The following is a 14,418-nucleotide window of genomic DNA, read 5'->3' as shown; positions in this document are numbered from 1 at the left end:
TAAATATTTAGAAATGTATTCGTTCTCCAGTTAATGCTAGATGTGTGTAGCGCCATAAGGTTCATAAAGCACTTTCACAAATACTATCTCAGTGGGTATGTACAGTGACCCTGTGGTTTCGTGAAAGCAGCTATTGCTACTGTTACTTTTGCCCCATTTTACAAGTGTGAAACTGAGCCCAGAGAAGCTAAGTAACATAGTAGGACACGGGACACGTAGTAAATAGAACTGAGCCAGGACTCACACTCAGCAGACGCAGTGCCAACCTCTCATTTTACAAGTGTGAAACTGAGCCCAGAGAAGTTAAGTAACATAGTAGGACACGTAGTAAATAGAACTGAGCCAGGACTTACACTCAGCAGAGCCAGTGCCAAGCTTGGCTTGCCCACGCTAAGGTCACATTCTTTCCCTTGAGCCCTCTGCCTGTTGCTGTGATAGGCACAGCTGCCCAGGACCTGCGTGCAGTGTATGGGACTTTATGTGACAAGACTGTGTGTACACGACTCGGAGGGCTTGCCGTCCCGTGCACTACCTCCACTTAGGCTCCCTGAGGCCAAGGCTTCATGCCAGGTGCACTGCAGGCTACCCTGGCCCAGGTCCTTGCCTGGGTGGACATTTGGCCAGAGAAGTGCTCCCTGGTTGTAGCTGCTATTTAGAATTTCCCTGAGATTTAGGTAAAAATCTTGGCCATGAGGCCTCAGTCCTCAGTTTTTCTATCTAAGAAGAAATCATTTTACTTAGCCCCAATGCTGCTAATAGCAGCAGCAGCAATAACAATTATAATGAACAATTGGTAAGCCCTACTATGTGTCAGGCACAATGGATTACATGGATTACCTGTTTTAATCCTGATAGCACTTTTACTGAGAGAGGAAGGGAGAGAGATAGAGAGTTAGAAACATCGACGAGAGAGAAACATCGACCAGCTGCCTCCTGCACATCTCCCACTGGGGATGTGCCCGCAACCCAGGTACATGCCCTTGGCCGGAATCGAACCTGGGACCTTTCAGTCCGCAGGCCGACGCTCTATCCACTGAGCCAAACCGGTTTCGGCAAATAAAAAATATTTTAAAAAAGAAAAGAAAGTTGATATTTAGGGAGGTTTGCTAACTTGCCCAAAGTTTCAGAAGTAGTCAGTGTTAAAGTCAGGATTCTAGGCAATTGCAGATAGTCTGACTGCAGAGCTGGAGTTTGAGCCACTCTGCTATAATGCCCAGCTCTGAACAGATCATTGTTCTAAGTCCATGTATTTATCTCCTCATTGTCTATTTTTCATTTTTAAAAATAGGAAAATGTACCTGGCCCACTCTTTTTCTCAGGTTTGCCCTGGTTCTTTGGTATATGTCAAGAACACCAGAATTTCAGAACTTGGACCACATGGCATTCAGAATTGTCACATCAGTGTCAGGAGACATTTGACAGAGCCAATGCTTTCAGTGCTGCTGCGTGTGGGCCGTTGGAAGTTGGGCGGTTGGAGGAGACAAGGGTTATAAAACCTAGTCCTTGTGGTCAACTAGTCCATGGATGCGAGGTGGCTAAGGCAAATGCAGAAATAGCTGTGACCAGTTCATAATATGATAGCGACAGGAGGGGCACAAATAGGATCCTATTAGGGTTCAGAGAGGAGATGGGAACCCCCACACTGCATTTGGGGACATCAGGCTAAACTTCATGGAGAATGTAGACTTTGAGGTGGGCCTAGGGAAACAGATTGAGTTTTAATAAGTAGCGCTAACAGAGAATGCATTTCAGGTGAATGGAATAGTGTGAACAAAGACATGGGATGAGTGTGAGGATCGTCCCGTTCTCCAGTTTAGCTGAGGCCTAGGCAAGTCACAGTAAATACGTGGAAAGGTCGCTTGTAGCAGGCAGTACTTGCAAAGCAGGAGTTGGCTGTCTGGGAACTATTCGAGAAGGCAGGGAGCAAAGGGCAGTCTTAGAGTGCTGCTGAAAAGGCCTCCTGTGGGGCCACAGACATGGGGGGGAGGGGATGGCCCAAAGGCATTGGCCAGGAAACAACCAGTGCCAGAATCGTGATGCCAACTGGAGAGGCTTAGGGAGACAAACCAATAGCCTGGTGGTGAAGGAGGGCAGGAGCATGGAGTACAGCACAGGGGGGTCAAGTACAATCATTCAAGAGCTTCGTCTGTGGGTTTGGCTGCCTGGTATCCTTTTATAGGGATCTCTCTTCACACTAGTGAATAGGATGCTGTCCAGAGTCTCAAATGCCTGCAGTGAAGCCAGCAAACAGAGGGGAGCCATTGTGTACACCTGGTTAGGAGAGGGGACACTGTGAGAGCTTTTCTTTCTAGGAAAATGAATCTGGCAAAACTTTAGAAAGACTGATTGGTAGGTAAGCATACGGGTTAGCAGACTTTTGCAGTCGTTTGCAGTCGTTTAAGAAAAAGCCCCCTAAAATCCTGAATGGGAGTGATAGTGGTAGGAATTCAAAAGAGGGACCAGATGCAAAAAAGATCCCAGAGCTAGATTTTGCATGACTTGGCAGGAAATTTGAATGTGGAGGAAGAACGAGGGTAAAAAAAAAAAAAGTCGAAGCTATTTTGAGGGTTCAGACTTGACTGGAAGAAGGATGGTGCCTATCACAGAAAATGTGGGGTAATCAAAAGGTGATGAGCCTTTTCTCCCTACGTGAGATTTCTAAAAGAGTAAATAATGGTTGTATCTATTACCCCCTGAGAGAGAGAGACGAGAAGTGGATGCCTAAGGTATGTAAATTTAAAGACTTGTAGTTTCTTGCCTACACCTCACATTTTTCTGGATCTCTGATCTTGCAAAGAATAACCATGGTGAATTTATAGTTTTTCATTTCTCTCTGAAATGTTTCAATAGAATCTTCTGTAGCCCGTAACAACTCCCACACAGTACAAACAATGAGGAAACAGAAAACTCACGAAGCATATGTGAACATGCAGCTATTGCTAAGACGAGGGACCAATTTGAAAAATCAGAATAAATGACCCTGTCAAAAAGTTGCTGCAAAAAAAGCAGGCAAACACAACTTAGGGCATTTCTAACTTGTAATTCATATTGGGAAGTTTTGGTAGGGTAGTGCATCATGGAAATTTATGGGCAATTATAAAAAAGGAACCATCAAAAAAAAAAAAAAGGAACCATCTGAGATCAGGAAAGACGACTTGGAAATGAAAAACACAATTACTTATATTAAAATGCAGTAGATGCAGTGAGCAGCCAAAGTGCCAAATCAGTGAATTAAAAGACAGATTTGAATTGTTTTGAAACTCAGAGAAAATTATAAAGAGATTAAAAATGAGGAGAGAAAAGGTAAGAACATGGAAATAGATGCAGGAGACCCAAAAGGCAGTATAACAATTCCAGAGAAAAGGAAAAAGCATGCTCCCAATAAACATTTATTGACTAAGGGCTAAGTCAGCGATTTTCAACCTTTTTCATCTCATTGCACACACAAACTAATAGCTAAGATTCTGACAAAAATTTAGGTATAATTTTGATTGACTTGCAAAAAATAATAATAGTAATTACGTACCCCTTTTGCTCCAAAGTGACTTTTTAAAAAATCAGGTGCCTATACTTGTATATAAGGATTTCTGGTACCAAGAATTAACCAATCAGATGCAACCTTAATATGTGACATGAATAATAAGATGCAATTGTGTTATATGACCTATATATTTATGGTTCAAATGGGGCATTCACACCCAGCAAGCATTGTTGTGTTGGCTGTTGTCATTTTCTTCCTTGGCAATCTAAGGGAAAAGAGGTCAGTGCCTTTTAAATAGTCAAGTATTGCATGTTTTAAAAATTCTTGCATCACACGGGCAAATCGCTGTGCTAAGTAATTCACTTAATTGCTCTAGGTAACACTTGTCGTGACCTTGAGATCACTCACATTTATAGGTAAGGAAACTAAAGCTCGAAGAAGTGAACTATTTTGTTGGCTGGCATATCGTTAATTAGAGAGGCTAAGCCTAGTGTCTGTGTTCCCCCAAAACAAACAAACCTCTTTTCTTAGAAAGCTCTCTGCATGAGTTTGGGTGACTTCAGTTTCCACAGAGGAACTCGTTTTCTCATTCCTCTCTCAAATCACACTCACTGTCTTCGCTGCACCGCCAGGCACCGACGAGGATGCCATCATCAGTGTGCTCGCCTACCGCAACACGGCCCAGCGCCAGGAAATCAGGACGGCCTACAAAACCACCATCGGCAGGGTAGGTCACAGTCGCAATCACAATAGATTGAAATATTGTGCTGTGGAATCAGGTTTGTGAGGACCAGAGAACTTGACTTAACTAGGAGCTTGGCTCCTTACTGGTTGGTTGATCTTAAGCTGGTTCTTAAACTCTCCCAACCTGGAAATGTGAATAAATGTTTTTAGAATTTGGTACTTTGTTCAAATAATTACAGTTCTTTTTAGGAATTGAGCTGTAAGAAATAATTATGAATGAACAAAAAGATATAACTAAATGCCTGTGTCTACAACATTAGAAAGAGAGAAACAGGGGACTGGTTAAAGAAATTATATTGCATTTATATATAGACATTTCTGCAGCTATTAAAAATGTCAGATACAGAGAACAAAATGACAGTTGACAGAGGGGAGGGTGATTGGGGGATTGGGTGAAAAAAGAGAAGGGATTAAGAAGTACACATTGAGCCCTAACTGGTTTGGCTCAGTGGATAGAGCATCGGCCTGCGGACTGAAGGATCCCGGGTTCAATTCCAGTCAAGGGCATGTACCTTGGTTGCAGGTGCATCCTTAGGAGGGGGTGTGCAGGAGGCAGCTGATGGATGTTTCTCTCTCATCAATGTTTCTAACTCTCTATCCCGCTCCCTTCCTCACTGTAAAAAATCAATAAAATATATATTTTTAAAAAGAAGTACACATGGTAGTCACAAAATAGTCATGAGGATGTAAAGTACAGCATAGGGCCCTAGGCAGTTTGACTCAGTGGCTAGAGGATCAGCCTTTGGGCTGAAGGGTCCCGGGTTCAATTCTGGTCAGAGGCATGTACCTCAGTTGCAGGCTCCTCCCTGGCCTGGGCCCTGGTCGGGGATCATGCAGGAGGCAGCCAATAGCTGTATTTCTCTCACATCAATATTTCTCTCTGTCTTTCCCTCTCTCTAAAAATCAATGGAAAAATATCCTCGGGTGAGAATTTAAAAATTTTAATTTAATTTAAAAATAAAGTACAGCATAGGGAATATAGTCAATAATATCGTAATAACTATGCATGGGGCAAGGTGGGTACTTGAAATATCAGGGGGACCACTCTATAAAGTACATGATTTCTAACCACTATACTTTATATCTGAAACTAATACAGAATAATATTGAATGTAAACTGTAATTGAAAAAAAATATTATAAGTGAATATTGACTGGAAATACATATATTGTTTTGTGTACAAATACATTTACATTAGTGTCTATAAACTTTTTGATCTCGGGACACCTTTATACTCTTAAATTATTTAGAACATTTTGTTTTTATGGGTTATATCTATTGATATTTACCATATTAGAAATTAAAATTTAGGACATTTAAAAATATGTATTTGTTGTGAATATATTAAGAAAATTATAAAGCCATCACATGTTAATACAAATAACATTTTCATGAGAAATGGCTACATATTCCAAAAAAAGAATTTTAGTGAGAAGATTGGCATTGTTTTACAGCATTTTTCAAAGTTCTGTGTTGCCTGGCGTATTGGAAGACAGCTAGAGTCTCATATCTGCTTCTTCATTGTTTGTTTGCTATTGTGTGGTTTTGGTTGAAGTATATGAAGAAAACCTGGTTTTGTACAGATATGTAGTTGCAAAAGGGAGGAGTATCTTCATAGCCTTTTAGCATACTTGTAGATTTGTTGATATATCAAATAGTCTTTGGAAAACTCCACTCTACAATTGTGAGAGAAGGACAGTGAGGAGGCAGGTGATGTCTTAGTGTTATTAAGAAGATAGCTTTGGCCTTGCAGGTCCCCTGAAAGGGTTGCGAAGACCCAGGGACCACACTGGGAGTACGACTAGTTTGAGTTCCCGTCGCAGTTGAGCAAGCTGCTTTCTTGCGTTGCAGGACCTGATAGATGACTTGAAGTCCGAACTGACTGGCAAGTTTGAGCGTGTGATCGTGGGGATGATGACGCCCACCGTGCTGTACGATGTGGAGGAGCTGCGAAGGGCTATGAAGGTCTGTGCGTTTCTCCTCTCGCGCTCCCCACGCTGCTGGTGCACATGCTACGAGCTTTCTCCTGAAACCCTGACAAAGGCCCTCTGAGAGGGGAGGAGAGGGGCTGAGGCCCAGGAGAAAGATTTTCCTTCCTTCATGACAACTTAAAAACAATGGCATTACACTAGAGTGATTGTAATTTAAAAGTTGTTTTCCAGCCCGGCTGATGGGGCTTCATGGTTGAGCGTGGACGTATAAGCCAGCAGGCCACGGTTTGATTCCTGGTCAGGGCACATGCCCGGGTTGTGGGCTGGATCCCCATTTGGGGGGGGTGCGAGAGGCAGCCAATCGATGATCCTCTCTCATCATTGATGTTTCTGTCTCTCTTTCCCCCTCCCTTTCTCTCTGAAATCAATTTTTAAAAAAATATTTTTTTTAAAAAAGTTGTTTTCCCAAAAGGTATGGAATTACTCTCTTTCCTGTGGCTCCGTAGGGAGTGGTTATGGTGCTTTTGGTGTCGCTCCAGAAGCTTTCTTGCCGTGTTAGCTACGTTTGAGACATGAAACTTTGCAACTGACACCTTGGGGGCCTCCGGGTCTGCTGCAGGCTCAGAACTGGCAGAAAGGCGTTCTCAGCCTCCCTGGATGCCAAGCCATCGTGCTTCAGCCCAGGGCTCTGCTGATTTTTAACGACCAAGTTTAACCTTCAAATCCAAGTACTCTCCTCAACCGCGTCAATAAATATTTAGTCTCATGGATGGTTCTTGAAAAACAAGGACATAACAGCCTTTGCCTGAAGACTCTGCCTTTCAAGGGAAAGCACAGCCCGATCTAGGGAAGAGTAAGCCCCTGGAGAGCAGAAACCGTGCCTAACCTGGCTCAGTAACCAACACATAGAAACACCCCGTACATGTTTGTTTCACTAGCAGTGATCACTGTGAATGCATTGGAATGTGAGCAGGACAACTAAAAAGGAGAAAATCCTGTCGCCAGAACCCTGTGGGTAGTCTTTATTCTCTGCAGATTCCTGCTTCTATTCCTTCTCTCTCTGGGACTGGACTTGGTGAACTGACTCACAAAGCCCTCTCCTCTGGGTTTCCCATGCAGGGGGCTGGCACGGATGAGGGCTGCCTGATCGAGATCCTGGCCTCCCGGACACCTGAGGAGATCCGGCGCATCAACGAGACCTACCAGCTGCGTATGTAGCTCCTCAGTGGCCCTGGCTGAGGTTTCATGGTGATCTGAGAACTAGACTAGCAGTGGCAGGTTTCCCACGGATCAGACTTTCTTCATAGAACCAACACTACAGGGAGCCTCACTTCTAAGCTCCAGGTCAAGGCAGATCCCTGTCCAGACAAACGATTGTCTGTTGGCTTCCCATGGCTTCTCAGGGGAATTTGTTACTCTAGTCGGCTACCCAGTGCCTAAGGGACCTACCACCATTCATTACTCTGAAAGCTGGAAAGCTGTTCCTTATCTTCAGAGAATCGAAGGTGCTTGTTCAAAAGTGGTGGCACCAGTGAATCTTAGCATTCCAGGGAATGGCCTGGAGGGGCTCTCTCGCCCAACTCCTTACCTTCATTCAGACTGGACTGTATGTCCTCCAGCCATCTCAGGAAGATAGCCATTATTCCCTCCAGAGGCTGGTACATATAAAGAGCATGAAATGATGCCTGCCTTTTTCCCCTAAGAATATAATAAAGAATGCACAAAGGTTTAGATCTCATAGTGTTTATTCAGTATTCGTTATATTAGCTAAAAATGTCCAACAGTTTAGCAGATTAGCTAAATAAAATATGGTACACCCACACAGCAGACTATTACGTAGTCATCAAATGTATATTGTGGGATATTATTAAGTTACATTAAATAGTATGGTATATGGATAAGTGAAAACTACAAATCGTAAAATAGTATGACATGATCCCATCTTTCTAATAGAAGGAACAATAATATGGGTATGTGGGGTAAAACTAAGGAAGGATATGCACCAAAATGTGATCAATAATTATTTTTGGGTGATTAGATTATGGTGAGGTTTTTTTTTGTTTATAATCCCCTCACCCACCCCTGCATTTTCCTTATTTACTTTTTCCTAAGTTTTCTGTAGTAAATATGTACTACTTTGGTAGAAAGAAAACAAAAAAAATAATGTTTTTTTGGTAAGTATTTAGAGAAGGCTGTTCTAAACCTTGGGAGTTTGGTTCTACACTGGATGCCACGTCTGCCGAAGGCAGGTCTCTCCCCCGTGAGAAGGGCGGCTGGAGGGCTGTAAGGGTTGGAGCTTAACTGAGTGGCATGGCCGAAAAGGCACGTGCTAGAACTGGGACTTGACAACCCCCAGCGTGTTCCCAAACGTGGTTCTGAAACCCCACTGTATTTGTTTGTCAATGGTTACTGTTCTCTCCGTCACTGAAAACGATGTTTAGAGTAGGAGCAGTGAGGATTACGGCCCAGCCTTCTCCACCTCCGACTGTAAGGAACAAGAACGTCTTGTTTCCGCTATGACAAGCTGCACTTATGGTGACCATTTTACCAGAGTTGTTTTTGAGAAACTGTGCGTGAAGTGAAAAACCTCATGAGGAGCTGCCCGGGTAAACAGGCTGCTCCCGGAGGGGACAGAAGGCTCTGGAGTGTGGCACGGCGCCGAACAGGGCTCTGTCCTGATGTGGCCAATCTTACTTTCTCGCTAGAATACGGGAGGAGCCTGGAAGATGACATTCGCTCTGACACGTCCTTCATGTTCCAGCGGGTCCTGGTGTCTCTGTCCGCGGTGAGTGGCGCCCTCTGCTGGCTGCTTCTGATAGGGGTTCAGCTTATAGGCATGCTTCCTGTATTCCCGTTTCCAGGCTGGCTCGTCCTTTCAGCTTCCCAAATGTGCACATTCTTGGGCCTCTGTGGTGTTTTATCTTCTCTCCTTTAGAAACTCTGACTGGCCATGTACATCCATTGGTTCTAATTCGTATGTACAAGTACCTAATATCGGCCGGGTCGCCTTATGACTTCATGCATTGAGAGTTATGAGGATGATGAACAGGCAGTTCCTGGGCTCTAGGAGTATCCCATATAATAAAAGGCTAACATGCAATTGTCCCCTCGACCGGAGTTCAACCAGGAGTTCTACCAGGGGACGGTTGGCCCCTCAGCCCGGCCAGCCTGGCCCAATCAGCCCTGATCGCGGCGGGCCGGCCAGACCCCACCCGGGCACGAATTCATGCACTGGACCTCCAGTATTGTCATAGGGAATATATCAGGCACACAGTTGCTATAAAGGCTTGAAGCATAAGTTTCTAAGGAGAGACACAGAGTAAAAGGAAGGTTCGAGGAGAATTTTGGCTACAGAAGCAAACAAAAGGCTTCACAGCAGAGGTGCAGGTTCAGAGAGGACTTGGAGTCTTGCTAGGATGGCAAGAAGCAGAGGTGTGGCTGGGTACATTCCAGACAAGAAAAAAGCAAGAAGAAGGCAAGGAGGCAGGAAACACGGGGTGTGACCTGGGAACAACAGACTGAGCAGCCAGGCTGGTAATTCTATTAACAAGATGGAAGGATGAACTGGGATTCTATGTTGGGAAGAGTTACACTTTCTTTGGAGAGCAGTAGGGAGCCACTGAAGGGTTGGGAGCAGTAGAATGATGCGGTTAGAACTGCATTTTTATAAGAGTAATGTAATAGTCGTGGGTAAGATTAATTGTCATGGCAATGAACTGGAGGCTGGAAGACGAGGTAGAAAGTCGCCTCAATAGTCTATATGAGAAATAAAGCAGTTCAGGGCTAGTGTGGGAGCACGGGTGCCAGAAAAGAGATGATACATGAGATAGTTCACATGACTTCCCAATTATATCTTTATCCCTGACCTCCTTCCTAAGTGTGAAATTCATTTCTCGCTGCTTTTTAGAGGTTTCCTTATAGATATTCTGCCATCACCTCAAATTGGTCCTCCTAAACTAAACTCATTTTGCCTCCACATTAGTTCTTCCTGACTTGTCTTTTTTTGTTAATATTGTTGTTGTTCAAAGCAAAACCCTGGAAATCATTGCCAGCTCCCATCCTGCTCTGCCTCTGATATTTACTTAGAAGAAATGCAGCTGGCATTTCTTACTTCTTACCCATTTTCCCCCTTTTCCTCCTTATTTACCACTAGAGGCCCAGTGCACAAATTCGTGCACAGGTGGGGTCCGGCTGGCCTGGCCACCAGTTGGGGCGGATCAGGGCCGGGCCTGTTGGGGGTAGGAGGAGATGGCAGGAGATTGGGGTGGGAGGGGCCAATTGGGGGCATGGGGTGGAGCTGGCTGGGGGGAGGGGCCACAGGCCAATCAGGGTGGTGGGGGTCAATCGGGAGTGGGGCTGCAGGAGGTTGGGGTAGGAGGGGCGATCAGGGGCAGGGCCAACCGGGGGGAGGGGGCTGCAGGAGGTTGCCGGCTGGCCCCACCCCGATTGGGCGGTTTGCTGGCCGCAGTAGGCCGGCGCCATAGCGACCAGTTGTTCAGGTCGTTATGGCGTTCTGGTTGCTGGCTTTTTATATTTATAGATAGGTTCTGCTGCACCATGCCTAGACCATAGAATATTGAGACAGCATAGCAATAAATATAGTCTGAAAAACCAGAGGAAAGTAGCCTGTTTTGCCACTCTTTTGCATTCCTCCTGCCCTGGTGCCCTGGTGATGTCAAAGGGGCATGTTTTCATGTGCTCCTTCAGCCCCCATTGCTGGCTGGTCCCAGACATTCTTGATTCTCTGTTCCAACCCATCTGGCAGAATTCCATCAGTGTAGGCTTTCCAGATCCAAAGTCTTGAATCCGCTGGAAAGAGGCAGGACTGGGGGGCAGAGGGAGGTAGTCATGGAGTGAGCAGTCAGCAGGCAGCACTCATTCCCCTTCCCTTTCTAATGTTGCAGAGATGGTGCAGCAGGGCTCTCCCTCTAGTAATGTTCTCTCGGCTCTGATCAGAGCCATAGGAAAAGCGCAGGCACCCTCAGAGTATGTCCGTCCTTTCTCCCTAGGCTGGGAGTGTGACCCCTGGTGGCATTCTGCCTTGTTATCGTGTCATTGGGTTCCCAGATATTCTGTCTTCTCCAAATCTTCGTGACTACCCTCTCCTTCTCTTTCGTTTGTTTTTCCCATCCTCAGGGTGGCAGGGATGAGAGCAATTTCCTGGATGATGATCTCATGAGGCAGGATGCCCAGGTGAGTAGAACTGCAGCTTCTTTCTTCTCTTTTGCCAGTAACACAGTCCTTAATTGGTGAACCCCCTCTTATATTTCAGTGCATATTGGTCTGGCTGGGATATGTTAAGAAAAATAATCCTCACCGATAATGTATAAGAGCACAAGTTTCTTTCAGAAAAACCTGGGGCTTGAGGGTGGCGTGAGGCATCATTATATAAGCACCTCTGGATTCTAGGTTTCTTGACATTGGGGCCATGGTGTGGCCACCCCAGAGAACCATGGAGTGTCTTCCGAATCACTTGGAGGTGAAGGGACCTGCCTTGCATTTTTATTTCCCCACAGAGAATTTTGATATGATCTGTGTGAAACAGCTTGGCACAGTGTGTACCCTGTTGGGTAAAATCAATATCAAACCCAAACAGGCAGTTGCTTCTTTGGTACCCAGCCCACTAGTGGCTGCCCTGGCACCAACCCTTGGTCTATTTTTTTAAAAAATATATTTCATTGAATTTTTACAAAGAGGAAGGGAGAGGGATAGAGAGTTAGAGACATCAATGAGAGAGAAACATCGATCAACTGTCCTCTCTACACTCCCCACTGGGGATGTGCCCGCAACCAAGGTACATGCCCTTGACCAGAGTCAAACCTGGGACCCTTCAGTACCCAGGCCAACGCTCTATCCACTGAGCCAAACTGGTTAGGGCAACCCTTGGTCTATTTGCTATGGCCAGGTAACACTGCTCTCTACACTCCCCACTGGGGATGTGCCCGCAAACTGGTTAGGGCAACCCTTGGTCTATTTACTATGGCCAGGTAACACTAATAATAATAGCTGATAAAAAGTGGGTCTTTTGCCCTAATTGGTTTGGCTCAGTGGATAGAGCATTGGCCTGGGTACTGAAGGGTCCCAGGTTTGACTCTGGTCAAGGGCATGTACCTTGGTTGCGGGCACATCCCCAGTGGGAGTTGTGCAGGAGGCAGCTGATTGATGTTTCTCTCGTCGATGTTTCTAACTTTCTATCCCTCTCCCTTCCTCTCTGTAAAAAAATCAATAAAATATATTTTTTTAAATTTTTTTTTAAGAAAGGTGGGTCTTTTACCGGGTACCAAACACTGTTTTAGCTCTTGATATGGTGTATGTCATTGAATCCTTGTAGTATTTGTATGAAGTAAGTATTGTTCCCCCTATTTGGTGGAAATGGAGACTCAGAGAAGTCCAGCTCCTTGCTCGAGGTAATAAATGGCAGAACTGGGACTTAAACCTAGGCAGTTGGATATGCAACCATAGAGGAGGACTAGTCCCATTCAGTATATGAGGTATGAACCACTGTGGATTCTGCAGGCAAGAACCTGTTGCTGTCCCTAGAGGAGAAAGGGGTATGTGTGTCATAGACAGGTAGCACTCCAAGGACTCAGGGAGGCCCAGGCCACCAGGAGACACAGGAAATTGCCTTCAATCCAGAAGCTTTGAGGAAAGAGAAGATATTGAAAACAATGGAACTCTTGAATGCTTTTGTGAATGTCAGCTACCTCAAGGAGAGCATGTGGGGGCATGCTGGCAGGAACCTCCAGAGCCCAGGTGAATCCCAAATTAAATGAAGACTTAGTGAGCAATTTACTCCTGAAACATTATATTCATTATCAAATTTTTGTGGGTTTGCTAAGTGCCAGGCATTGTGTTAACTACTGTACATGTTTTCCTTACGGCAAATCTGGGCAGAGATTATTACATCTGTCTTAAAGATTAGGAAACTGATGCGGATATTTCAATAACTAGTCCAAGATCACAAGGTTGGTAGAATTGGGCTGTTTGAATCCAGGTCTGTCCGATTTTTTTTAAACCATGCAATTCAACAAACACATGTTTTTGGGCTCTTCAAAGAGCACTGTTCTCCTTGGAGGTAGTCATGTGGAAAGGTGCTCCGAAACAGGTTTGGGCTGGGGCAGATGGGTAGATGGAGTAGAACTTAGATGAAAGTTTTTCTGGATCTTCCGTGTCTTAACAAGAGGCAAGGAATTTAAGAACAACTCCAGTCGAGGCTTCAGCTCTTCCAGGATAAGACAGTAGAAAAACCTTGTCAATCTTTGCTCTTTAATTTGCTTCAGCAGCAAGGGTATCATTGGCAGACCTTGGTTATTATAGCTGGATTTTGATGTAGGAAAGTAAATGAGTTTGAGATGAGGAGAATGATCAGAGCAGGTGGAATTTGGTAGTAATTACTTATAAAAGGTAGAAACTTTACAATGTAGAGGCTATTATCTAACCAGTTCAATCTTCTCTGTTCTTGAGATGAAACTAGCACAAAGTGGAAATAATAGGTAGTGTTCAGAATTCCTACTTTAAAAAGAAAGTCATGATATATTAAAAATGCCCTTCAAAGCTTTTGCTAGAAGATGACCCAGATTTGATTCCCTTGTTTTGGGGGGCGGTGTAGGCGGGGGAGGACCAGGAAATATAAAAATAGGGAAAACTGCTTCAGCACTGGAAACTACGGAGGAGGGCCATTAAAATGCCAGATGGGCAGCAAACCTGGGCCAAGGACGCAGGAGGGCCACCCTGTCCCAGAAAAGAGGCTAAGCTCCCTCCAGCTGGGAGCAGGCTTCGTGAGAACAGGAAGACGCTCCCCATGTTTCGGCTGCCCTCGGTGGACTAGCTGTAAGTGCTCCTGCTTGAAATTCATCCAAATGAAAAGTGAGGAGCTCCTAGAAGAATCCACTCACCTTGTTCCGGGGCTGTGTGTTTTGGGGGTTGGTGGGGACCAGGTCTGCATAGACTGCTCATCATTTAAGGATGAAAGAGCTTGAAAAGCAACAGATTCTCACCTCAAACGTCATGTGACCTATAAACAAACTGAGGCATGAAGGGAACCAAATAGGGTCACGCTGTAAGAAAGAGAAAGATGCCAGATTGCTTTGGGCCCTAAAATAATTGAGAGAAAACCTGGGTTATAATTAAATGAGAGCTTTAAATAAAGATGCAGTGAGAAAATAACAGAGGTGAACAGGAGCTGGGCGAAGGGCAAGCAGAGCTGCCTTGAGAAGGGGACCTAGGTGAGTTGAGGAGAACTGTTCTTAGATAAAACAGGGA

The 14,418-nt window shown here is 44.8% G+C and overlaps 1 protein-coding gene across 1 annotated transcript in view; it reads left to right on the top strand.

Moving 5' to 3' along the window:
• ANXA4 (annexin A4) overlaps nucleotides 1-14,418 on the top strand; it is a 34,450-nt gene that overhangs the window by 6,552 nt on the left and 13,480 nt on the right. Inside the window, exons 3-8 of the mRNA XM_015571467.1 lie at nucleotides 1,289-1,470; nucleotides 4,114-4,208; nucleotides 6,077-6,190; nucleotides 7,276-7,366; nucleotides 8,862-8,941; nucleotides 11,293-11,349. Of these exons, the coding sequence (XP_015426953.1) occupies nucleotides 1,289-1,470; nucleotides 4,114-4,208; nucleotides 6,077-6,190; nucleotides 7,276-7,366; nucleotides 8,862-8,941; nucleotides 11,293-11,349 (619 nt within the window). The remainder of the gene's footprint in view (nucleotides 1-1,288; nucleotides 1,471-4,113; nucleotides 4,209-6,076; nucleotides 6,191-7,275; nucleotides 7,367-8,861; nucleotides 8,942-11,292; nucleotides 11,350-14,418) is intronic.

Source organism: Myotis davidii, unplaced genomic scaffold (genome assembly GCF_000327345.1).
Source record: "Myotis davidii unplaced genomic scaffold, ASM32734v1 scaffold247, whole genome shotgun sequence".
Lineage (NCBI taxonomy): Eukaryota > Metazoa > Chordata > Mammalia > Chiroptera > Vespertilionidae > Myotis > Myotis davidii.
The sequence above is the reverse complement of the archived record's forward strand: the minus strand, read 5'-3'. Positions and strand labels throughout refer to the sequence as shown.